The sequence below is a fragment of the Bufo gargarizans genome, chromosome 2 (assembly GCF_014858855.1).
Source record: "Bufo gargarizans isolate SCDJY-AF-19 chromosome 2, ASM1485885v1, whole genome shotgun sequence".
Classification (NCBI taxonomy): Eukaryota; Metazoa; Chordata; class Amphibia; order Anura; family Bufonidae; genus Bufo; species Bufo gargarizans.
This window is the reverse complement of record NC_058081.1, coordinates 31,853,648-31,880,684: the sequence shown is the minus strand read 5'-3', so window position 1 is coordinate 31,880,684 and position 27,037 is coordinate 31,853,648. Positions and strand designations below refer to the sequence as shown.

Here is a 27,037-nt window from a genome sequence, read left to right as displayed (position 1 = left end):
TTAATTTTTTATTTTATTTTACATAGAAACATAGAAACATAGAATGTGTCGGCAGATAAGAACCATTTTGCCCATCTAGTTTGCCCAATATATCTGAATCCTATGAATAGTCCCTGGCCCTATCTTATATGAAGGATAGCCTTATGCCTATCCCATGCATGCTTAAACTCCTTCACTGTATTTGCAGCTACCACTTCTGCAGGAAGGCTATTCCATGCATCCACTACTCTCTCAGTAAAGTAATACTTCCTTATTTTATTTTTAAACCTTTGCCCCTCTAATTTAAAACTGTGTCCTCTTGTGGTAGTTTTTCTTCTTTTAAATATGCTCTCCTCCTTTACCGAGTTGATTCCCTTTATGTATTTAAAAGTTTCTATCATATCCCCTCTCTCTTCTTTCTTCCAAGCTATACATATTAAGGTCTTTTAACCTTTCCTGGTAAGTTTTATCCTGCAATCCATGTACTAGTTTAGTAGCTCTTCTCTGAACTCTCTCTAGAGTATTTATATCCTTCTGGAGATATGGCCTCCAGTACTGCGCACAATACTCCAAGTGAGGTCTCACCAGTGTTCTGTACAGCTGCATAAGCACTTCACTCTTTCTACTGCTTATACCTCTCCCTATACATCCAAGCATTCTGCTGGCATTTCGTGCTGCTCTATTACATTGTCTTCCCACCTTTAAGTCTTCTGAAATAATTACTCCTAAATCCCTTTCCTCAGATACTGAGGTCAGGACTGTGTCAAATATTCTATATTCTGCCCTTGGGTTTTTACGCCCCAGGTGCATTATCTTGCACTTATCCACATTAAATTTCAGTTGCCAGAGTTCTGACCATTCTTCTAGTTTTCCTAAATCCTTTTCCATTTGGCGTTTCCCTCCAGGAACATCAACCCTGTTACATATCTTTGTGTCATCAGCAAAAAGACAAACCCTACCATCGAGGCCTTTTTCAATATCACTTATGAAGATATTAAACAAAATTGGTCCCAGTACAGATCCCTGTGGAACCCCACTGGTAACATGACCTTGTTTTGAATGTTCTCCATTGACTACAACCCTCTGTTGTCTGTCACTCAGCCACTGCCTAATCCACTCAACAATATGGGAGTCCATGCTCAATGACTGCAGTTTATTGATAAGTCTTCTATGTGGGACAGTGTCAAAAGCCTTACTAAAATCTAGATATGCGATGTCTACTACACCTCCACCGTCTATTATTTTACTCACACAGTCAAAAAAATCTATAAGATTTGTTTGACATGATCTCCCTGAAGTAAACCCATGTTGTTTTTCATCTTGCAATCCATGGGATTTTAGATGTTCCACAATCCTATCCTTTAATAGGGTTTCCATTAATTTGCCTACTATTGATGTCAGACTCACTGGTCTATAGTTGCTCGATTCCTCCCTACTACCTTTCTTGTGAATGGGCACGACATTTGCCAATTTCCAATCTTCCGGGACAACTCCTGTTACTAATGATTGGTTAAATAAATCTGTTAACGGTTTTGCCAGCTCACCACTAAGCTCTTTTAATAATTTTGGGTGTATCTCATCAGGCCCCTGTGACTTATTTGTCTTCACTTTAGACAGCAAACTTAGAACATCTTCCTCTGTAAAGACACATGCATCAAACGATTTATTAGTCATCCTTTCTAGTGGAGGTCCTTCTCCTTCTTTTTCTTTTGTAAAAACTGAACAGAAGTATTCATTAAGGCAGTCGGCTAGCCCTTTATTCTCTTCTACATACCTTCCGTCCTTTGTTTTTAATTTAGTTATTCCTTGTTTTAATTTCCTTTTTTCATTTATATATCTGAAGAATGTCTTATCCCCTTTTTCATAGACTGAGCTAGTTTTTCTTCTGCCTGCGCTTTAGAAGTTCTTATAACTTGCTTGGCCTCTTTCTGCCTTATCTTGTAGATTTCCTTATCTTCATTGCTCTGTTTTTTTTTATAATTACAAAATGCTAGCTTTTTATTTTTAATGATTTGGGCCACTTCTGCTGAGTACCACAGTGGTCTCTTCCTTTTTTTGCTTTTACTGACAAGTCTAATGCAATTTTCTGTTGCCTTCAATAATGCACCTTTTAAGTAGTCCCATTTCTCCTGGACTCCATGTAATCCGTTCCAGTCTGATAAGGACTCATTTATGACTAATTTCATTTTTGAAAAGTCAGTTTTTCTAAAATCTAAAACTTTTGTTTTTGTGTGGTGGGACTCTTTCACAGTTCTTATATTAAACCACACTGACTGGTGATCACTAGATCCCAAGGTTTCGCCTACAATGACATCATATACCGAATCCCCATTTGTGAATACCAAATCCAAAAAGGCCTCCCTCCGGGTTGGCTCCTCAACCATTTGTTGTAGGGATAACCCCAGTAGGGAATTTAGAATATCTGTACTCCTGGTAGAACTTGCTATTTTGGTTTTCCAGTTTATATCTGGAAGATTGAAATCTCCCATAATGATAACTTCTCCTTTCATTGTCATTTTAGCTATTTCTTCAACTAGTAGATCATCTAGTTCTTTAACTTGATCAGGTGGTCTATATAGCACACCTACACGAGTTACTGCATGATTAGCAAACTGCAACATAACCCAAACTGACTCTATGTTGGCCTCACCAACTTGTATTAGGTTAGATTTAATGCTATCTTTCACATACAGGGCCACTCCTCCTCCTTTCTTGCCTTCTCTGTCTCTTCTGTATAAAGAGTACCCTGGTATGGTTATGTCCCAGTCATTTCTTTCATTAAACCATGTCTCCGTAACAGCCACTAAATCTACATTCTCAGATGCCATTATTGACCCAAGTTCATTGATTTTTTTACCTAAACTGCGAGCATTTGTAGACAGGACTCTGAGCTTATCATTTCTTAACCTCTGTGCTTCTGACCTGTTCTGGCATTGTTTCGGGGGGCAATTGGACTCTTTTATTTTCACTCTTTTGCCCCCCTTCCTAGTTTAAATACTCTTTTGCAAATTCTTGGAGTTGTTCACTAAGTACATTTGTTCCTTTGAGAGAAAGATGCAAACCATATTTTAATTAATTTCCCTATCCATATTTGTTTGCAGGGGATTTACCTACATGTTGCTGCCTTTTGCAGCCCTTTAGCCCTCTCCTGGGCTGTTTTACAGCCTTTTTAGTGCCGGAAAGTTCGGGTCCCCATTGACTTCAATGGGGTTTGGGTTCGGGACGAAGTTCGGATCGGGTTCGGATCCCGAACCCGAACTTTTTCGGGAAGTTCGGCCGAACTTCTCGAACCCGAACATCCAGGTGTTCGCTCAACTCTAGCTGGGACCAGAATCTGCAGGTCGTGTTAAATGACTCAGAACAGTACACGTTGACCACCCAGATGCAGGTCTTGTTGCTGCATGGGCAAGACTTGAGCAAGCATATGGTAGCTCTGAAGCCATAGAAAGAGCTCTATTCAAGAGACTGCAAAACTTCCCAAAAATAGGAAATAAAGACTATCGCAAGCTCCAAGATCAAAGTGACCTCCTCGTGGAGCTAGAGTTGGCAAAGACTGATCCACGTCTACCTGGACTAAGCTTCCTGGACACCGCTCATGGTGTCAACCCAGTGGTGTCTAAACTGCCATACGGCCTACAAGAGAAATGTGCACAACAGGGCTCAAGATACAAAAGAGACTATAATGTATCCTTTCCTCCATTCTCATACTTCTGCAGGTTCATTAGTGATCAAGCCTGGATGAGAAACGATCCCAGTTCAGCTTCAGTGAACCAAACCTGCCTGCTTCATCTGCACCATCATCAAGGTATGATAAAACAGCAGCTAAACGTAGAGAGTTAAAAAGAGCAACATCTGTTAAAAGGACAGAAATTTCACCCTTCGCAACCTCACCTATTGATCAGGGCATTGTGGATGACAGAGATAAAGACCCTAATCGTCAGTGTCCTATTCACAAGAAGCCTCACCCTCTTAAGAAATGTTGTGGGCTTAGGGCAAAGACTTTACAAGAGCACATGGAGATTCTCCGGAAACTTGGCATATGCTACAACTGCTGTGCTTCTTATAGCCATTTTGCTAAAGACTGTAAAGTTGTCATCAAGTGCACAGAATGCGGTAGCGACAGACATGTTACAGTCATGCATCCTACTCCACTTCCAGACAACCCACAACAGCTTCCTACCTCAACTCCTGTCTCAAATCATGGCGGGGAGCATCAAGGTCATGCTCCAACCAAAGATAATATCTCTTCTTCATGTACAGAAGTCTGTGGAGAAGGCATTGACCTCAAATGCTGTGAAAAGATATGCCTAGTCAAGATATACCCAAAGAATCATCCTGAGAAAGCTGTTAGGATGTATGCCATAATAGATGAACAGAGCAACAGATCCCTGGTTAAGCCTAAATTATTTGAGATCTTTGGCATAGAGGGTCACGCAACACCATATACTCTTAGAACTTGTTTTGGTCGTGTAGAGACCTTCGTCAGAAGGGTTGATGGGTACATGGTCTCTCATATCAATGAGGGAGAGGGCATACCCCTACCAACGTTAGTCGAGTGCGACCAGATACCAGATGAAAGGGAAGAGATTTCCACTCCAGAAGCTGCGTATCAACATCCTCATTTAAGGCACCTTGTTAATAAGATTCCTGCAATTGAGAAGAGTTCTGAAATCTTAGTCCTGTTAGGAAGGGACATTCTCAGAGTACATAAATTACTTGACCAGTGCGATGGGCAGGATGACGACCCTTATGCACAGAGACTTGACCTACGCTGGGTAATAGTGGGCAATGTATGCTTAGACACAATGTATACGCCATCTGAGATCCACTCCTTCAAGACTTATGTGTTGGGAAACAGACGTGCTTCCCACTTCAAACAGTGCCCTCCCCATTATGAAGTAAGGGAGAAGCTTCTTGACATCATCCAAGTACCTGCTGCTGCTCCTGTCCTTTGTGATGACAACCTAGGTACCACAGTGTTTTGTACTTGTGCAAGTGAGGACAACAAAATAGCCTTGTCAGTGGACGACAGAGAATTCATCAAAATAATGGATAAGGAATTCTTTCAGGATTAGTCTAAAAGCTGTGTTGCACCATTACCTCTTCGTGCTACAAGGGCCAAACTCCCAACCAATCGGGAACAGATTCAACTCACTTCAAAGAACACTAAGGAACAGGCCTGAAATGAAGGACCATTTCATCGCCATTATGAAAAGGATCTCTGACAATGATCACGCCGAACCAGCACCACCACTTCAAAGACACGATGAGTGCTGGTATCTGTCTTTGGAGTGTATCATCCACGTAAACCGAAACAAATCAGGATAGTATTTGACTCTAGTGCCAAGCATCAAGGTGTATCCCTAAACGATGTTCTTCTCACTGGCCCAAATCTAGCCAACAACCTTGTAGGCGTACTTATGAGATTTAGAAGAGAACCAGTTGCCATAACTGCTGATATTGAACAGACGTTTAATTGCTTCATTGTACGCGAAGACCATAGGAACTTCCTAAGGTTTCTGTGGCACCATAACAACAACATGGACAATGAGATTATTGAATACCGAATGAAAGTACATGTTTTTGGAAATAGTCCCTCACCCACTGTTGCAACATACAGTTTATGAAGGACTGCCATTGATGGAAAAAAGGAGTATGGCGAGGATGCTCGACACTTCGTTGAGAGAGACTTTTATTTTGACGATGGACTTAAGTCTTTACCTACAGACAAAGTAGTAGACCTGCTCCAAAGGACACAAGGTATGCTTTCTGAGGCTAACCTCAGACTACACAAAATATCCTCAAATAGTGTTGCTGTTATGAAAGCCTTTCAACCTGGCGTTCATGCTACAGGGTTTAAGGACTTAAATATGGGAATGGACATGCCACCTATACAGAGAAGTCTGGGCCTAAGCTAGGACTTATTAAAGGACAAACTAAAAAGACAGGGTGGCATTAGCAGGAGGTGCTCAAACCCACATGCAGTCGTGCATATATACAGGGGAGCAAATCCTGCACTTGTGGCCCGTTGCTAATGGCGATCCCCAGCAAAATGCATACGGTGGAGGATGCCCGCGGCGAACCACAAGTACCACAATAGACATCTCACACAAGATAACAAGTGCGTATGTAATAATCAATATAACAATATAACTAAACAATAACAAATACAGGTGCACTCTGCAGTCTCACTAAACCCTCAAACTGATTTTAAAATTGAGAGATTAGTCAACATGTCCTACGGTGTAGAACATGTCTAAGCCCGGGCACCACGTCAAGGTTTCTCAAGTAGCCCGAGACCTAACGCTCTCCTACCTGATCCGTATGGGCGATACCAGGAGCCAGTGGGCAAATTACAGGAGCATGAGGCCGACTCACAAACAGCTCACCAGTTACCTCCAGCATGTAACCATGCTTGCAATGGGAGGAGGGAGGAGTCTGCGAGTCCCACTCAAGACTGACTGATATGGCCCAGGCCTCACAGGTGCACCTAAATGTGGCCTGTAGATGGAAAACCGTAGGCATTTTGCTGGGGATCGCCATTAGCAACGGGCCACAAGTGCAGGATTTGCTCCCCTGTATATATGCATGACTGCATGTGGGTTTGAGCACCTCCTGCTAATACCACCCTGTCTTTTTAGTTTGTATATATAGATTCCTGGAGGTGTATAAACTCCAATTTAAATGTGCCTGTTTTCCATCTACAGGCCACATTTAGGTGCACCTGTGAGGCCTGGGCCATATCAGTCAGTCTTGAGTGGGACTCGCAGACTCCTCCCTCCTCCCATTGCAAGCATGGTTACATGCTGGAGGTAACTGGTGAGCTGTTTGTGAGTCGGCCTCATGCTCCTGTAATTTGTCCACTGGCTCCTGGTATCGCCCATATGGCTCAGGTAGGAAAGCGTTAGGTCTCGGACTACTTGAGAAACCTTGACGTGGTGCCCGGGCTTAGACATGTTCTACACCGTAGGACATGTTGACTAATCTCTCAATTTTAAAATCAGTTTGAGGGTTTAGTGAGACTGCAGAGTGCACCTGTATTTGTTATTGTTTTGTTATATTGTTATATTGATTATGACATACGCACTTGTTACCTTGTGTGAGATGTCTATTGTGGTACTTGTGGTTCGCCGCGGGCATCCTCCACCGTATGCATTTTGCTGGGGATCGCCATTAGCAACGGGCCACAAGTGCAGGATTTGCTCCCCTGTATATATGCACGACTGCATGTGGGTTTGAGCACCTCCTGCTAATGCCACCCTGTCTTTTCAGTTTGTATATATAGATTCCTGGAGGTGTATAAACTCCAATTTAAATGTGCCTGTTTTCCATCTACAGGCCACATTTAGGTGCACCTGTGAGGCCTGGGCCATATCAGTCAGTCTTGAGTGGGACTCACAGACTCCTCCCTCCTCCCATTGCAAGCATGGTTACATGCTGGAGGTAACTGGTGAGCTGTTTGTGAGTCTGCCTCATGCTCCTGTAATTTGCCCACTGGCTCCTGGTATCGCCCATACGGCTCAGGTAGGAGAGCGTTAGGTCTCGGGCTACTTGAGAAACCTTGACGTGGTGCCCGGGCTTAGACGTGTTCTACACCGTAGGACATGTTGACTAATCTCTCAATTTTAAAATCAGTTTGAGGGTTTAGTGAGACTGCAGAGTGCACCTGTATTTGTTATTGTCTTATTAAAGGACACTTTCAGCTTTCAAGTCAGCTCTACAGACATGCCATTTACCAAGTATGGTGTTCTGTCAGTTGTAAACAGCCTATACGATCCAATGGGATTTGTGGCTCCCATCACCATAGAAGATAAAGCCTTACTTAGAAAGCTCTCAGAGTCTGACAAGCTTTCAAAGTGGGAGTCCTAGAAGCAATCTCTACACGCCTTAGATGGAATCCATATACCACATTGCTACACATCAGCTTCCCTTGCTACGAGCCGAAGAAAAAAGCTTCACATCTTCTCATACGCATCTACTGAGGCCATAGCGGCTGTTGCCTTACTCAAGGTGGAGACTCTTCTAATCAAACCCACATAAGGTTTCTGTTTGGGAAAGCTAAGTTAGCAACTAAGCCGGAGCATACAATTCCTAGGCTTGAACTTTGTAGGACTGTGCTAGCTGTAGAAATCGCAGATTTCATATTAAGCGAGCTAGACATTCAGATAGATGACACCAAATTCTACACAGACAGTAAGGTTGTTCTGGGCTACATATACAGCCAGACTAAACGTTTCTATGTCTACGTCAGCAACCGTGTAGAAAGAATCAGGAAATCATCTAAACCAGAACAATGGCCTTATGTCCCATCTGAAATCAATCCTGCAGATCATGCTACTAGGCCAATCCAATAACTTTTAGCTAAAAAGGACTGTACATGGATTTTCAATACTTCTCATTCTTCCCACATGGGCGGCTCATGGGAGAGAATGATAGGCATCACTCGAAAAATACTGGACTCTATGTTTATGGGCTTGAACTCCACAAGACTTACCCACGAGATTCTAACCACCTTCTTGGCAGAAGCATCTGCCAAAATCAACTTAAGACCACTTGTTCCAGTGTCTACAGATCCAGAGAACCCAACTATCCTTACCCCAGCTACCCTGCTTACCCAGAAGCTTGGGTCCATTCCTGATCCACCTGGAAACTTTAAAGGTGGAGGTGAAAGTTGCAAGACAAGGGACTGTAAAGACTTTCATCATGCCTATCCCGGAACTTGTTCTGCTCTTGCCCTTTGTAGAATGAACTTATTCACCTATGCTGCTGAATCCTACCTGAAACTTCAAGCAAGAAGTGTTAAACTTTACTTCATACACTTGAAGCCTTACATTTTAGTTGTTGCATTATATGACTGTTCTCTTTATGTTTTTTAGGTCCTCGGACATCAAGCAAATTGCACTGTTGTTTATTTGCAATTATATAACTACCATTATGGTTTAAACAGTTAAAATCTATATACTCTAATTCATATGATATTCTATATTTGGTTATATGCTCCCATCTAGTGGCCGTTTTTGGTAATGCATTTGTTTTTCTTGTTCTTGTGTATCTGTGATTCTTTTCCTTTCATTCCTCCACCCCTTCTTCTGTGTACTTCACTTCCTGTATCTTCGTACTGCTCCAGCCATATGTACAGGTACACATGTATTCTCATGTACGCTTACGAAAGCATCATCTTTTCACCGCAAAATACCGGAATCCATCTGTTATGCTGTACTCTGTTATCTGGCTTACAGAATAAAGCAACTTACAAGGATAAATTGGTGAGTTCAAGCTATCTGATAAGGATTGTCCGCAGTGATGATATCTGCTTATACAGGCCAGGCATACAGGTCTCACTAGGTGTCATGCATTTTCATAAGTGTACAGTCTTATCTGAAGATATTATAGTTTAAATGTCAATGCTCATTGCCTTTAAGTGTAAAGCCAGACTGCACCAGAGTCTAATATCTTTCTATAGGATTGAAATAGGCCGAGATGAGGTTATGCTGAGTTCAGTTTGGGTAAAATGTTTGTAGGGACATAGAGTGTATTGTCTTTTAAAAATTATTGGGAGCAGATGTAGTGTATCAATTAATACTATAATGGGTCCTACAGACATGTGTCTGTGAGAAATAACTATTTAAATAGCAATGTATTATTTTAATTTATTACAAAGTCATTAAGGAAGTCATACCTTATGGAAAACATTTGGTGTGTATTGTTCCATTCATGTATGCATGATTATGTTCTATATATTTCAGTGTGGTATATTTAGATTTGCAACATATCTTAACCAATGATTTATATAATATGTCATTTATGTGTAACAGTGTGTCTATGTGTCTATATATATATATATATATATATATATATATATATAGATAGATATGTGTGTATATATATTCATATATATATATATATATATATATATATATATATATAGTACCGTATATGTATCATTTAGAATATATATTTTATGCCGTGTGTATCTCACTGATTGAATATAGCCTTTTTTAAGGTCTAGAAGGTATTGAAGTTGTTGTCCTACTAATTGGATTTCATGAGGAGAGCTGAATGTTATTAGTTAGCCATGTAGACAAGTTAAATATATAGACCCAGATGTCAAATAAAGGAGGCCCATTGTCCCATTATCTATTATCATGAATTTTAAAAGATAGTAGAAGATAATGACTCCAACATGTCTAGCTTATGGGTAATTAAAATGGCAGGAAGAAACCCTTATTGCTGATATATAGGAAAGGTTAAGAAGGTCATGTGAATGTATTATTAGGTATTTAGAATTAATGTTTAAATTGTTATGTGGTACAACAGTATCTAGAGGTAGATGGATAATAGTATGTCATTTTCACCAGTATTTCGAGGGTTAAATGCGAGATCCCTAATATAGAAGGGGATGAGTTCTTGGATAACATGGGGACAAAATTATACATGTAAAAGGTTAGACAGGATGTACTCTCTTCAACTGAAACAACTTCAACTAACAACTTACTTCAACAACTACAATACAACTACAACGCAAGAAAATCTTGCTATAAAGAAACATTGGCACAAAGAAAGTTGCCCATAGGAAAGATTCATCACAAAGAAACTTGGATTCATTTTTGTCTACTGAAAGAGTTTTTGAGAACTGATCACACCGGAAACCCTGTTCATCCTTGACCTGGTAACGTATATTTGTACTTGTGGTATTAATAAGATATTCCTCTCGGCATATAGTCAAGAGTCCCTATACTGAGGAAACATATAGTGTTAAACACCTCCCTAATGCTAGTTGTCCTCTTAGAAAAGATGCATATTGCTAATGGGAGATTGGACATTATCTGAGTAGAGGAAAAACCCTTGGGAAATTATATTTCCATAGTATGATTGCCGAGTGGGGTATAATATCATATTAATATCATATATATATATATATATATATATATATATATATATTTGATTGGTCATAAGGAGATAGTGGATCAATTATGCTTTCAGTATTAATCCGTGTTTATCCTTTTTATATTTAATGTTGTATGAGATATATTCCACTTGTCTTCGGACAATTTTATGCTGGTGAGAAAGCAATAGTGGGTTACCATCTAGTGGTGGTTTGTTGGTACTGCGTCAATTTGTCTATACATTTATCTTATGTCTGTGTTCTATTGGATTTTACTCATTTATAAATAGATTATTACATATATTTTTGCATAAATATCTGTCCCTTGTTTCACTGACTGCACAAAAGAATTAAGATTTCTTATCAAAGAACTTAGAGGTGATATGTCAGCCTAGAGGATCCAATCATTTTTATATTTTATTTTTCTAAGATCCTCTCTTTTATCTGAAGATTAATTTTATATAGAAGATAATTCGACAGTTGGAGGCACTGCTGAGATTAAGATAATTCTTTAATTGTTTTGTGCAAATAGTGAAAAATTCTATACTTCTTCTTAGCTTGCCAGATGTTATTGTTATCTGTATTGACTATTCATCAGAATCATGAGTGCAACAGGCAGCGACCCAGGTAATAGCCAGGCTATAGCAGATAGTCCATCATACCCGGAACAGATAGTCCATAAGACTATCGAATATATATATTCACGGTTTAAATTGGATAAGGAGATGACTGAATGGACTGATGAGCTGCAGGCAAGAGCCTATGAAGAACGTGAGGATATATGGAAGTTAGGTGGCATGGTTGATTGATACCTGACATACATAGATTTAACACAAAATAATACCAAGAGGGACCAACACCTATTATGCACTTTGCCACCTGTTTTGTATGCATTGTTGGTGGTCAATACTCTTTCACAAAAGAGACAAGAGTCTGTGAAGAGAATGGAGATCTATATAGCCCAGCTAGAAGCAGATCTCAAAGCCAAAGGGGCCACAATCAAGGACTTAAAATACAACCTTTATCACAGCCATGATGCATACCAAAAGGCAAAAAGTGATTTAGAGGATTTATATCTCCAGTATTCCAAAATTAAACAGACATAATCTAGTCAATGCTGAAAGGGATCCATCTAACACTGTGGGATCTCCTGACCCTCCATTTCTTACTCCCCAATATCCAGACATGTCATCACATGCTCTTAAAGCAGACCCCATCCAAGACACTCAGCAACCTGAAAGTGTTGGTGTGATAACACAGGAGGCATTAACCCAATTGAATTGGGCGTTCCAAACTGTAATCGCCTTACTAGCTGCCGGTAACACAGAAGCCCCTAGAAGGGTCTCTCCTCATATTCCCCTGTATAGAGATGTTAGGGTTAGAGTTAAATCACCTGTGCAATATGTGTCTCATGAGAGTGGGAAAAACGCATGTGAGTCTGATAGTAATGTGGGAAAGTGTGTATATTACTACCTGCCCCGCAGGCAGGTGTTTGCCCACAAAGAGGATCAGGGTCCCAGGTGAAGGGTCCCAGGTGACCATCATTTGCTGAGGTGGTCTCTAGTAGAGTTGAGCGAACACCTGGATGTTCGGGTTCGAGAAGTTCGGCCGAACTTCCCGGAAATGTTCGGGTTCGGGTTCCGAACCCGACCCGAACTTCGTCCCGAACCCGAACCCCATTGAAGTCAATGGGGACCCAAACTTTTCGGCACTAAAAAGGCTGTAAAACAGCCCAGGAAAAGGCTAGACGGCTGCAAAAGGCAGCAAAATGTAGTTAAATCCCCTGCAAACAAATGTGGATAGGGAAATGAATTTAAATAAAAATAAAATAAATAAAAATTAACCAATATCAATTGGAGAGAGGTCCAAAAGCAGAGAATCAGGCTTTATGTCACCCACCACTGAAACAGGCCACTGTCAGATATTTAGACGCCAGCACCCAGAGAGAGGAGAGAGGTCCCATTGCAGAGAATCAAGCTTCATGTCAGCAGAGAATCAGGCTTCATGTCATAGCAGAGAATCAGGCTTCACGTCACCCAAAACTGGAACAGGCCATTGTCAAATATTTTGGCCCTGGCACCCAGACAGAGGAGAGAGGTCCCACTGCAGAGAATCAGGCTTCATGTCATAGCAGAGAATCAGGCTTCATGTCATAGCAGAGAAATAGGCTTCATGTCATAGCAGAGAATCAGGCTTCATGTCATAGCAGAGAATCAGGCTTCACGTCACCCACCACTGGAACAGGCCATTGTCAGATATTTAGGCCCTGGCACCCAGACAGAGGAGAGAGGTCCCATTGAAGAGAATCAGGGTTCATGTCACCCAACACTGGAACAGGGCACTGTCAGATATTTTTAGGCCCCGGCAACCAGACAGAGGAGAGAGGTCCCATAGCATGGATTCAGGCTTTATGTCATAGCAGAGAATCAGGCTTCATGTCATAGCAGAGAATCAGGCTTCACGTCACCCACCACTGGAACAGGCCATTGTCAGATATTTTGGCCTTGGTACCCAGACAGAGGAGAGAGGTCCCATAGCAGAAAATCAGGCTTCACGTCACCCAAAACTGGAACAGGCCATTGTCAGATATTTAGGCCCCGGCACCCAGACAGAGGAGAGAGGTCCCATAGTAGAGATTCAGGCTTCATGTCAGCAGAGAATCAGGCTTCATGTCATAGCAGAGAATCAGGCTTCACGTCACCCACCACTGGAACAGGCCATTGTCAGATATTTAGGCCCCGGCACCCAGACAGAGGAGAGAGGTCCCATAGCAGAAATTCAGGCTTCATGTCATAGCAGAGAATCAGGCTTCACGTCACCCAAAACTGGAACAGTCCATTGTCAGATATTTAGGCCCCGGCACCCAGACAGAGGAGAGAGGTCCCATAGCAGAGATTCAGGCTTAATGTCAGCAGAGAATCAGGCTTCATGTCATAGCAGAGAATAAGGCTTCACGTCTCCCACCACTGGAACAGGCCATTGTCAGATATTTATGCCCCGGCACCCAGACAGAGGAGAGAGGTCCCATAGCAGAGATTCAGGCTTCATGTCAGCTGAGAATCAGGCTTCATGTCATAGCAGAGAGTCATGCTTCATGTCACCCAACACTGGAACAGGCCACTGTCAGATATTTTTAGGCCCCGGCACCCAGACAGAGGAGAGAGGTCCCATAGCAGAGATTCAGGCTTCATGTCATAGTAGAGAATCATGCTTCATGTCACCCAACACTGGAACAGGCCACTGTCAGATATTTTTAGGCCCCGGCACCCAGACAGAGGAGAGAGGTCCCATAGCAGAGATTCAGGCTTCATGTCATAGCAGAGAATCAGGCTTCATGTCACCCAACACTGGAACAGGCCACTGTCAGATATTTTTAGGCCCCGGCACCCAGACAGAGGAGAGAGGTCACATAGCAGAGATTCAGGCTTCATGTCATAGCAGAGAATCAGGCTTCACGTCACCCAAAATTGGAACAGTCCTTCATTGTCAAATATTTAGGCCTCGGCAACCCAGACAGAGGAGAGAGGTCCCATAGCAGAGATTCAGGCTTCATGTCATAGCAGAGAATCATGCTTCATGTCACCCAACACTGGAACAGGCAACTGTCAGATATTTTTAGGCCCCAACACCCAGACAGAGGAGAGGTTCATTCAACTTTGGGTTGCCCCGCAATATCATGGTAAAATGAAAATAAAAAGAGGATTGAATGAGGAAGTGCACTGGAGTACAATAATATATGGTTAAGGGGAGGTAGTTATAAATGTCTAATCTGCACAAGGGTTGGACAGGTCCTGTGGGATCCATGCCTGGTTCATTTTTATGACCGTCAGCTTGTCCACATTGGCTGTAGACAGGCGGCTGCGTTTGTCTGTAATGACGCCCCCTGCCGTGCTGAATACACGTTCAGACAAATCGCTGGCCGCCGGGCAGGCTAGCACCTCCAAGGCATAAAAGGCTAGCTCTGGCCACGTGGACAATTTGGAGTCCCAGAAGTTGAATGGGGCCGAACCATCAGTCAGTACGTGGAGGGGTGTGCACACGTACTGTTCCACCATGTTAGTGAAATGTTGCCTCCTGCTAACACGTTCCGTATCAGGTGGTGGTGCAGTTAGCTGTGGCGTTTTGACAAAACTTTTCCACATCTCTGCCATGATAACCCTGCCCTCAGAGGAGCTGGCCGTGACACAGCTGCGTTGGCAACCTCTTGCTTCTCCTCTGCCTTCACCTTGGGCTTCCACTTGTTCCCCTGTGACTTTTGGGAATGCTCTCAGTAGCGCGTCTACCAATGTGCGCTTGTACTCGCGCATCTTCCTATCACGCTCCAGTGCAGGAAGTAAGGTGGGCACATTGTCTTTGTACCGTGGATCCAGCAGGGTGGCAACCCAGTAGTCCGCACACGGTAAAATGTGGGCAACTCTGCTGTCGTTGCGCAGGCACTGCAGCATGTAGTCGTTCATGTGTGCCAGGCTGCCCAGGGGTAAGGACAAGCTGTCCTCTGTGGGAGGCGTATCGTCATCGTCCTGCGTTTCCCCCCAGCCACGCACCAGTGATGGGCCCGAGCTGCGTTGGGTGCCACCCCGCTGTGAACATGCTTCATCCTCATCCTCCTCCACCTCATCCTCGTCCTCCTCGTCCTCCAGTAGTGGGCCCTGGCTGGCCACATTTGTACCTGGCCTCTGCTGTTGCAAAAAACCTCCCTCTGAGTCAGTTCGAAGAGACTGGCCTGAAAGTGCTAAAAATGACCCCTCTTCCTCCTGGGCCACCTCCTCTTCCTTCATCGCCCTAAGTGTTTTCTCAAGGAGACATAGAAGTGGTATTGTAACGCTGATAACGGCGTCATCGCCACTGGCCATGTTGGTGGAGTTCTCGAAACAGCGCAACAGGGCACACAGGTCTTGCATGGAGGCCCAGTCATTGGTGGTGAAGTGTTGCTGTTCCGCAGTGCGACTGACCCGTGCGTGTTGCAGCTGAAACTCCACTATGGCCTGCTGCTGCTCGCACAGTCTGTCCAGCATGTGCAAGGTGGAGTTCCACCTGGTGGGCACGTCGCATATGAGGCGGTGAGCGGGAAGGCCGAAGTTACGCTGTAGCGCAGACAAGCGAGCAGCGGCAGGATGTGAACGCCGGAAGCGCAAACAGACAGCCCGCACTTTATGCAGCAGCTCTGACATGTCGGGGTAGTTGTGAATGAAATTCTGCACCACCAAATTCAGCACATGCGCCAGGCAAGGGATGTGCGTCAAACCGGCTAGTCCCAGAGCTGCAACGAGATTTCGCCCATTATCGCACACCACCAGGCCGGGCTTGAGGCTCACCGGCAGCAACCACTCATCGGTCTGTTGTTCAATACCCCGCCTCAACTCTTGTGCGGTGTGGGGCCTGTCCCCCAAACATATGAATTTCAGAATGGCCTGCTGACGTTTACCCCGGGCTGTGCTGAAGTTGGTGGTGAAGGTGTGTGGCTGACTGGATGAGCAGGTGGAAGAAGTGGATGAGGAAGCCGAGTAGGAGGAGGAGGCAACAGGAGGCAAAGAATGTTGCCCTGCGATCCTTGGCGGCGGAAGGACGTGCGCCAAACAGCTCTCCGCCTGGGGCCCAGCCGCCACTACATTTACCAAGTGTGCATTTAGGGAGATATAGCGTCCCTGGCCATGCTTACTGGTCCACGTATCTGTGGTTAGGTGGACCTTGCCACAGATGGCGTTGCGCAGTGAACACTTGATTTTATCGGATACTTGGTTGTGCAGGGAAGGCACGGCTCTCTTGGAGAAGTAGTGGCGGCTGGGAACAACATACTGTGGGACAGCAAGCGACATGAGCTGTTTGAAGCTGTCTGTGTCCACCAGCCTGAATGACAGCATTTCATAGGCCAGTAGTTTAGAAATGCTGGCATTCAGGGCCAGGGATCGAGGGTGGTTAGGTGGGAATTTACGCTTTCTCTCAAATGTTTGTAAGATGGAGAGCTGAACGCTGCCGTGTGACATGGTTGAGATGCTTGGTGACGGAGGTGGTGGTGTTGGTGGTACATCCTCTGTTTGCTAAGCGGCAGGTGCTAACGTTCCTCCAGAGGCGGAGGAAGAGGCCGAGGCGGCAGCAGCAGAAGAGGCCGAGGCGGCAGCAGCAGAAGAGGTAGCAGGGGGAGCCTGAGTGAGTTCCTTGTTTTTAAGGTGTTTACTCCACTGCAGTTCATGCTTTGCATGCAGGTGCCTGGTCATGCAGGTTGTGCTAAGGTTCAGAACATTAATGCCTCGCTTCAGGCTCTGATGGCACAGCGTGCAAACCACTCGGGTCTTGTCGTCAGCACATTGTTTGAAGAAGTGCCATGCCAGGGAACTCCTTGAAGCTGCCTTTGGGGTGCTCGGTCCCAGATGGCGGCGGTCAGTAGCAGGCGGAGTCTCTTGGCGGCGGGTGTTCTGCTTTTGCCCACTGCTCCCTCTTTTGCTACGCTGTTGGCTCAGTCTCACCACTGCCTCTTCCTCCGAACTGTGAAAGTCAGTGACACGACCTTCATTCCATGTGGGGTCTAGGACCTCATCGTCCCCTGCATCGTCTTCCACCCAGTCTTCCTCCCTGACCTCCTGTTCAGTCTGCACACTGCAGAAAGACGCAGCAGTTGTCACCTGTGTTTCGTCATCATCAGAGACGTGCTGAGGTGGTATTCCCATGTTCTCATCATCAGGAAACATAAGTGGTTGTGCGTCAGTGCATTCTATGTCTTCCACCGCTGGGGAAGGGCTAGGTAGATGCCCTTGAGAAACCCTACCAGCAGAGTCTTCAAACAGCATAAGAGACTGCTGCATAACTTGAGGCTCAGACAGTTTCCCTGATATGCATGGGGGTGATGTGACAGACTGATGGGCTTGGTTTTCAGGCACCATCTGTGCGCTTTCTGCAGATGACTGGGTGGGAGATAATGTAAACGTGCTGGATCCACTGTCGGCCACCCAATTGACTAATGCCTGTACCTGCTCAGGCCTTACCATCCTTAGGCATTGGGCCCCACCAAATATCGCTGTAAATTCTGGCGGCTACTGGGACCTGAGGTAGTTGGTTCACTAGGACGTGTGGCTGTGGCAGAACGGCCACGTCCTCTCCCAGCACCAGAGGGTCCACTAACACCACCAATGTATTGAATTCAAATTCAGGCCTTTTTTTTACAGACACCTAACACTATCTGGCTATCTATTTAGGTACCATATTACACTAATACAGGCACAGCAGTAACGACAGATTTAGCTGAATATAAATTTTAGGCCAATTATTTAGACGCTAGATGACAGGTATACGTTTACGGACAGAATTAGACTTGGAAATGCACAGTAGTGTGTGAAGTTATTGAGGATGACCCTATCCGCACCTTCAATCTAATATACCCTTTTATGGATAGATTTAAAGTTTGCCTGATACAGCAGAAACCACTGATTTAGGGAATTGCTAAGTTGGGAATTGTATTTCAACCCAGAACAAAAACTGTGCTTTGGCGGACACTAAATGAATTGACCAGCCACAGCAATAAACACAGATTTAGCTGAATATAAATTTTAGGCCTATTATTTAGGCGCTGGATGAGAGGTATACGTTTACGGACAGAATTGAACTTGGATATGCACGGTAGAGTGTGAAGTTATTGAGGATGACCCTATCCGCACCTTTAATCTAATATACCCTTTTATGGATCGATATAAACTTGGCCTGATACAGCAGAAACCACTGATTTAGGGAATTGCTAAGTTGGGAATTGTATTTCAACCCAGAACAAAAACTGTGCTATGGCGGACACCAAATAACTTGACCAGCCACAGCTGTAACCACAGATTTAGCTGAATATAAATTGTAGGCCTAGTATTTAGGCGCTGGATGACGGGTATACGTTTACGGACAGAATTAGACTTGAAAATGCACGGTAGCGTGTGAAGTTATTGAGGATGACCCTATCCGCACCTTCCATCTAATATACTCTTTTATGGATAGATTTAAAGTTGGCCTGATACAGCAGAAACCACTGATTTAGGGAATTGCTAAGTTGGAAATTGTATTTCAACCCAGAACAAAAACTCTGCATTGGCGGACACTAAATGAATTGACCAGCCTCAGCAATAAACACAGATTTAGCTGAATATAAATTTTAGGCCTATTATTTAGGCGCTGGATGACAGGAGTAATGACTGGGATATATCAATACCAGGGTTCTCTCTTTACAGGAAAGACAGAGAAGGCAAGAAGGGGGGAGGGGTGGCCCTGTATGTGAAAGACAGCATAAAATCTAATTTGATACAAGTTAGCGAGAACAATTTAGAGTCAGTTTGGGTTACCTTGCAGCTTGATAATCATAAGGTAACTCGTTTAGGTGTGATATATAGACCACCTAGCCAAGTCAAAGAATTAGATGATCTACTAGTTGAGGAAATAGCTAAAATGACATTGAAGGGGGAAGTTATCATTATGGGAGACTTCAATCTTCCTGATGTAAACTGGAAAACCAAAATAGCCAGGAGTACAGATATTCTAAATTCCCTACTGGGATTATCTCTACAACAAGTAGATGAGGAGCCAACCCGGAAGGATGCCATTTTAGATTTAGTATTCACAAATGTGAATTTGGTATATGATATTACTGTAGGGGAAAGCTTGGGATCTAGTGATCACCAGTCAGTGTGGTTTACTATAAGTACAGTGACTGAGTCACACCACACAAAAACAAAAGTTTTAGATTTTAGAAAAACTGACTTTTCTAAAATTAGATTAGTGGTATACAAGTCCCTTTCAGATTGGAACAGTTTTATTGGAGTCCAGGAGAAATGGGACTACTTAAAAGAGGCACTATTGAAGGCAACAGAAAATTGCATTAGGCTTGTCAGTAAAAGCAAAAGAAGGAAAAGACCTCTGTGGTAGTCAGCAGAAGTGGCCAAAATCATTAAAAACAAAAAGATAGCATTTAGGAATTATAAAAAAAAACAAAAAACGAGGATGACAGGCTAATTTACAAGATTAGGCAGAGAGAGGCCAAACAAATTATAAGAGCTTCTAAAGCACAGGCAGAAGAGAAATTAGCTCAGTCAGGGAAAAAAGGCGATAAGGCATTCTTCAGATACATAAATGAAAAAAGGAAACTAAAACAAGGAATTACAAAATTAAAAACAAAAGAAGGAAGGTATATGGAAGAAGATAAAGAACTAGCTGGCTGCCTCAATGAATACTTCTGTTCAGTCTTTACGAAGGAAAATGAAGGAAAAGGACCTCAGTTAGGAAAGAAGACTAATGAATCTTTTGATGCATGTGTCTTTACAGAGGAAGAGGTTCTAAGTCAGCTGTCTAAAATCAATACAAATAAGTTATAGGGGCCTGATGGGATACACCCAAAGCTATTAAAAGAGCTCAGCGGTGAACTAGCAAAACCATTAACAGATTTATTTAACCAATCACTGGCAACAGGAGTCGTCCCAGAAGATTCGAAATTAGCAAATGTGCCGATTCACAAGAAAGGTAGTAGGGAGGAATCGGGCAACTATAGGCCAGTAAGCCTGACATCAATAGTGGGGAAATTAATATAAACCATACTTAGGGTCCATTCACACGTCCGTTTTTTCTTTCCTGATCTGTTCCGTTTTTTGCGGAACAGATCAGGACCAGATCTGGACCCATTCATTTTCAATGGGTCCTGGAAAAAATCGGACAGCACAATGTGTGCTGTCCGTTTCCGTTGTTCCGTTCCGCATGTCCGTTTAAATATAAAACATGTCCTATTCTTGTCCGCAAAATTCGTATCCTGGTACAATACAAAGTCAATGGATCCGCAAAAAACGGAAGACATTCGGATGTCATTCCGTATGTCATCCGTTTTTTGCGGAATCCGTTCCTGGAAACACATAACAAATTTTTTATTTATTTTTTTTCAATTTTTTTTCAAAGAAATCCAAACAACTTTATTTGATTATTGAACTTTATACATGTTTCCGTTTTTTGCGGATCCGCAAAAAATGGATGACATACGGAAACATTTTCAGGAACAACGGATCCGCAAAAAACGGACCGAAAATCGGGATATAGGAAAATACTGACGTGTGAATGTAGCCTTAAGGAGAGGATTGTGGAACATCTAAAATCCCATGGATTGAAAGATGAAAAACAGCATGGGTTTACTTCAGGGAGATCATGTCAAACTAATCTTATTGATTTTTTTGATTAGGTGACAAAAACAATAGATGGCGGATGTGCAGTAGACATCGCTTATCTAAACTTCAGTAAGGCTTTCGATACTGTCCCACACAGAAGGCTTATCAATAAATTGCAGTCTTTGGGCTTGGACTCCCATATTGTTGAATGGATTAGGCAGTGGCTAAGGGACAGGCAACAGAGGGTTGTAGTCAATGGAGTATATTCAGACCAAGGTCTTGTTACCAGTGGGGTACCTCAGGGATCTGTTCTGGGACCCATATTGTTTAATATCTTTATCAGTGAAATTGCAGAAGGCCTTGATGGTAAGGTGTGTCTTTTTGCTGATGACACAAAGATTTGTAACAGGGTGGATGTTCCTGGAGGGATACACCAAATGGAAAAGGATTTAGGAAAACTAGAGGAATGGTCAAAAATCTGGCAACTAAAATTTAATGTGGATAAGTGCAAAATAATGCACCTGGGGCGTAAAAACCCAAGAGCAGAATATAACATCAGTGATACAGTCCTAACCTCAGTATCTGAGGAAAGGGATTCAGGGGTCATTATTTCAGAAGTCTTAAAGGTAGGCAGACAATGTCATAGAGCAGCAGGTAATGCTAGCAGAATGCTGGGGTGTATAGGGAGAGGCATTACTAGTAGAAAGAGGGAGGTGCTCATGCCGCTCTACAGAGCACTAGTGAGACCTCATTTGGAGTATTGTGCTCAGTACTGGAGACCATATCTCCAGAAGGATATTAATACTTTGGAGAGAGTTCAGAGAAGAGCTACTAAACTGGTACATGGATTGCAGGATAAAACTTATCAGGAAATATTAAAGGACCTTAACACGTATAGCTTGGAAGAAAGACGAGACAGAGGGGATATGATAGAAACTTTTAAATACATAAAGGGAATCAGCAAGGTAAAAGAGGAGAGAATATTTAAAAGAAGAAAAACGGCTACAAGAGGACATAGTTTTAAATTAGCGGGGCAAAGGTTTAAAAGTAATATCAGGAAGTATTACTTTACTGAGAGAGTAGTGGATGCATGGAATAGCCTTCCTGCAGAAGTGATAGCTGCAAATACAGTGAAGGAGTTTAAGCATGCATGGGATAGGCATAAGGCCATCCTTCATATAAGATAGGGCCAGGGGCTATCCATAGTACTTAGTATATTGGGGAGACTAGATGGGCCAAATGGTTCTTATCCGCCGACACATTCTATGTTTCTATGTTTCTATGTATACGTTTACGGACAGAATTAAACTTGGAAATGCACGGTAGCTTGTGAAGTTATTGAGGGTGACCCTATCCGCACCTTCAATCTAATATACCCTTTTATGGATCGATTTAAACTTGGCCTGATACAGCAGAAACCACAGATTTAGGGAATTGCTAAGTTGGGAATTGTATTTCAACCCAGAACAAAAACTGTGCTTTGACGGACACCAAATAACTTGACCAGCCACAGCAATAACCACAGATTTACCATAATATAAATTGTAGGCATGGCTGTGATGGCCTCTTGGGGCAAGTAGTATGACGCTTGTTGATTGGATGCTTTGCAGCCTTTCAAAAAGCACCAAGAAAGCGCCGAACACCGAACCCGAACCCAGACTTTTACGAAAATGTTTGGGTCCGTGTCACGGACACCCCAAAATTCGGTACGAACCCAAACTATACAGTTCGGGTTCGCTCATCCCTAATTATCTAGCTATCATATACAGTGGATATAATAAGTCTACACACCCCTATTAAAAGGTCAAGTTTCTGTGATGTAAAAAAATTAGACAAAGATAAATCATTTCAGAACTTTTTCCACCTTTAATGTGACCTATAAACTGTACAACTCAATTGAAAAACAAACTGAAATATTTTAGGTGGAAGGAAGAAAAAATATAAAAATAAAATAATATTGTTACAAAAGTGTGCACACCCTAAACTAATACTTTGTTGAAGCACCTTTTGATTTTATTACAGCACTCAATTCTTTTTGGGTATGAGTCTATCAGCATGGCACATTTTGACTCTTCTTGGCAAAAACACTCCAAATCTGTCAGATTGCGAAGGCTTTTCCTGTGCACAGCCCTCTTCAGATCACCCCACAGATCTTCAATCAGATTCAGGTCTGGGCTCTGGCTGGGCCATTCTAAAACTTTAATCTTCTTCTGGTGAAGCCATTACTTTGTTGATTTGGATGTATGCTTTGGGTCATTGTCATGCTGAAAGATGAAGCTCCTCTTCATGTTCAGCTTTCTAGCAGAAGCCTGAAGGTTTTGTGCCAATATTGACTGGTATTTGGAACTGTTTATAATTCCCTCTAGCTTAACTAAGGCCCCAGTTCCAGCAGAAGAAAGACAGCCCCTTGGCATGATGCTGCCACCATCATGCTTCACTGTGGGTATGGTGTTCTTTTGGTGAAGTACAGTGTTCTTTTTGGAATTATGGCCAAAAAGTTCAACATTGGTTTCATCAGACCATAACACCTTTTCCCACATGATTTTGGGAGACTTCTGATGTGTTTTTGCTAAATGTAGCCTGGTTTGGGTGTTTTTCTTCATAAGAAAAGGCTTTCGTCTTGCCACTCTACCCCATAGCCCAGACATATGAAGAATACGGGAGATTGTATCTCCACTTGATGATGACTGTCTTCACTGTGTTCCATGGTATATCTAATGCCTTGGAAATTATTTTGTACCCTTCTCCTGACTGATACCTTTTAACAATGAGACCCCTATGATGCTTTGGAAGCTCTCTGTGGACCATGGCTTTTGCTGTGGGATGCAACTAAGAAAATTTCAGGAAAGACCAACTAGAGCAGCTGAACTTTATTTGGGGTTAATCAGAGGCACTTTAAATGATGGCAGGTGTATGCTGACTGCTATTTAACATGATTTTGAATGTGATTGCTTAATTCTGAACACAGCTACATTTGTTTTTTCTTCTTCCCTCCACCTAAAAGATTTCAGTTTGTTTTTCAATTCAGTGGTACAGTTTATAGGTCACATTAAAGGTGGAAAAAGTTATGAAATGATTTATCTTTGTCTCATTTTTTTACAGCACAGAAACCTGACATTTTAACAGGGGTGTGTAGACGTTTTATATCCACTATATATTTAGATAGGCAGGCAGACCAGGCGAAAGAGATAGATAGATGTATAGGGTCAGGTGATACTCACGGTTGCTGCGCGTAGGACCCAATGAGTCCATACAGTAGAAGAAGACACAAAGCTCCTAACCCCATGATGCTGCCTGGGGTATGTTCTGTTTGCAGACATGGAGGGGGTTTATAAAGAATTTTAGCCTGAGCTCTCTTTCCTTGACCCTATGGCCTTTTTAATAAGTAACTGAAGAGATTTAAGGTTTCAGGTATGCAAACAATAATTTGGCTGGGGGACAATTACCGGAATTCAAAATCAACACTGCCGGGAAATCACACAGCTTCAACATAAAATACCATTGCTCAATTCAGAGCAGAGTGAGAGGGAAGAAAAGAGCAGATTACAGTGATTATAGTAAAACAATGGAGCATGCAATAAATAATACAACTAATGCAAAACCCTTAAACAAAGACCCCTTTCCCCACAGACACCAAGGAACTGAAGAACCTGCTCCTCCACCTGAAAACCCCTCACAGAAAGGATGGGTCCAAATCAGGCCTCTCTTATCCCTCTTCGCTACAGGATAGAGGAGATATTATTAAATAGGACAGAGGGTCCATACTGTACAAAGAATTGACATTTCTCAGCTAGTTGAAAGGCAGAGAAGAACACTCATCTCATAAGGCCCAATAGGAAAATTTAGTATGGATCGGTCCTCTGCCCCACCAGGATCCAAGTACACATCTGTCAAGCACAGGTGATTTAGAGTGCAAAGGACAATGCCCAAGCACCAGATTTCTGACAAATTTCAATAAAAAAAATTATATAAAAAAGTTGCCCTCAGCCTCAGCCTATGCCTGCTGCTTCCATTCACATAATATATTACAAAAACTGAGTTCCTGCAGCCATCGCTAAGGGGAGCTCAGATCATAAAAATGTACACAGTTAGGCCTCATGCACACGACCGTTGTTGTTTTCCGTGTCCGTTTTCCGTGATTTTCTGCGTACCCATTGACTTTCAATGGGTCCGTTGAAAACTCAGATAATGCACCGTTTGTCATCCGCGTCCGTGATCCATGTTTCCAGTCCGTCAAAAAAATATGACCTGTCTTATTTTTTTCACGGACAACGGTATGCGGACCCTTTCAAGTCAATGGGTCTGTGAAAAAACACAGAGGCACACAAGATTGCCATCCGCGTCCATTTTTTTCTTATCATTTGCAAGGCAAACTTGACTTAGATTTTTTTTCACTTTCCTTCATGTCTGGTGATCCTCCAAAAATCAAGGAAGACACACAGAAACAAAAACGGAAACGGATCACGGAACAATGAAACCCCGTTTTGCGGACCGTGAAAAAATACTGTCGTGTGCATGAGGCCTAACTGTTCACTGCAATGAAGGATGTACAAATCTCTTTGCACTGAGCCCCCCTCTAGTAGCAGCTGCAACAAAAGAAAAAGTTCAGCATCGGGGCCCGACCTCCCATGTAGCAGTCGAGTGGTCTGCCTCCATAGAAGGTACACCACCGGGGCAGTGGTCTATTTCTGTGTTGACTATGTGAAACTTGGGGCATTGACCTGTAAGGTAAAAAACAGGCAGTGTGATTTAGAACAGCAGTTTGTTCATGAGGAGCCGAGCAGATTGATTGTTTTATAGGAAAAGATTCAGAATAACAATAAAATTCCCGGCTCATTCTACTTGGGGGAAGCTTAGCAAGAACAGGCAAGATCTCCATCTGTCCATCAAATGCACCATAATTTACGCCAGAAACTAACATTAATGATTTCTAGAGTTGAGCGGACACCTGGATGTTCGGGATCCCTGAAAAGTTCGAGTTCGGGACCCGAACTTGACCCCGAACCCCATTGAAGTCAATGGGGACCCGGACTTTTGGGCACTAAAATGGCTCTAAAAAAGACCTGGAAAGAGCTAGAGGGCTGCAAAAGGAAGCAAAATGGGGGTAAGAGTAGGACAAATCGCTTCCCTGCACAACCAAGTGGCGAACAAAATCAGGTGTGCACTGCACTACGCCATCTGTGGGAAGGTCCACATAACCACCAATACGTGGACCAGTAAGCACGGGCAGGGACGTTATATCTCCCTAACAGCATACTGGGTAAATGCAGTGGCGACTGGGCTTGAGGCAGATAGCAGTTTGGCGTAGTGATGGACGAACATCTGCCGGGACGGTTCGCAAACGCGATCAAATGTTCGCGAACCGCAAGTTTGCGGCGGGTCCCATTAATTTTAATGGCAGGCGAACCTGAAAAACCTTCAGCTCATATTTTCAGCCAAGAAATAATTACTAGAAGTGCACAAATAGTCCCACAACATGGACAGTGACATACCAGATGTGTTATGCCAATTTGCGATCTCCATAAATTTTTGTTTTCAATGCAAAATATCGGCAATATAATTTCGCGTACGCACATGCGCAAATGCACTATACAGTACCCAAATGCACTATAACGAAAGTATATTGGTATATAACACCCCGCTTCAATCAGTTTTTTTGGGGGACGACTAGTATATCACACCAGTTGAAATTATTTGTTCCAATAACGCTAGTCCCTCTATATACCTGCAGTATCGCAGCAGAACCGCACACAACTGCCGCACAATACAAATGCACTATAATATACTGTCTAACATAGAAAGTATATTATAACATTGTACGAGGAAGGCAATCCATTAGAATATACATGAAGATAAAACGTAACCTTTAATAATTTTACTATGAGGGTCCATTCACACGTCCATAAGTGTTTTGCGTATCAGCAAAACACGGACATCGGCAATGTGCATTCCGCAATTTGTGGACCGCACATCGCCGGCACTATAATAGAAAATGCCTAATCTTGTCTGCAATTGCGGACAAGAATAGGACATGTTCTATTTTTTGGCAGAAACGGAAGCA

General features: G+C 42.9%; 1 protein-coding gene across 1 annotated transcript in view; it reads right to left on the bottom strand.

The window, feature by feature from the left end:
* LOC122927156 (A.superbus venom factor 1-like) overlaps nucleotides 1–24,290 on the bottom strand; it is a 503,636-nt gene extending 479,346 nt beyond the window's left edge. The window contains exon 1 of the mRNA XM_044278753.1: nucleotides 24,198–24,290. Within this exon, the coding sequence (XP_044134688.1) occupies nucleotides 24,198–24,262 (65 nt within the window). The 5' untranslated portion in view covers nucleotides 24,263–24,290. The remainder of the gene's footprint in view (nucleotides 1–24,197) is intronic.
* Between the last annotated feature and the right edge of the window lie 2,747 nt (nucleotides 24,291–27,037).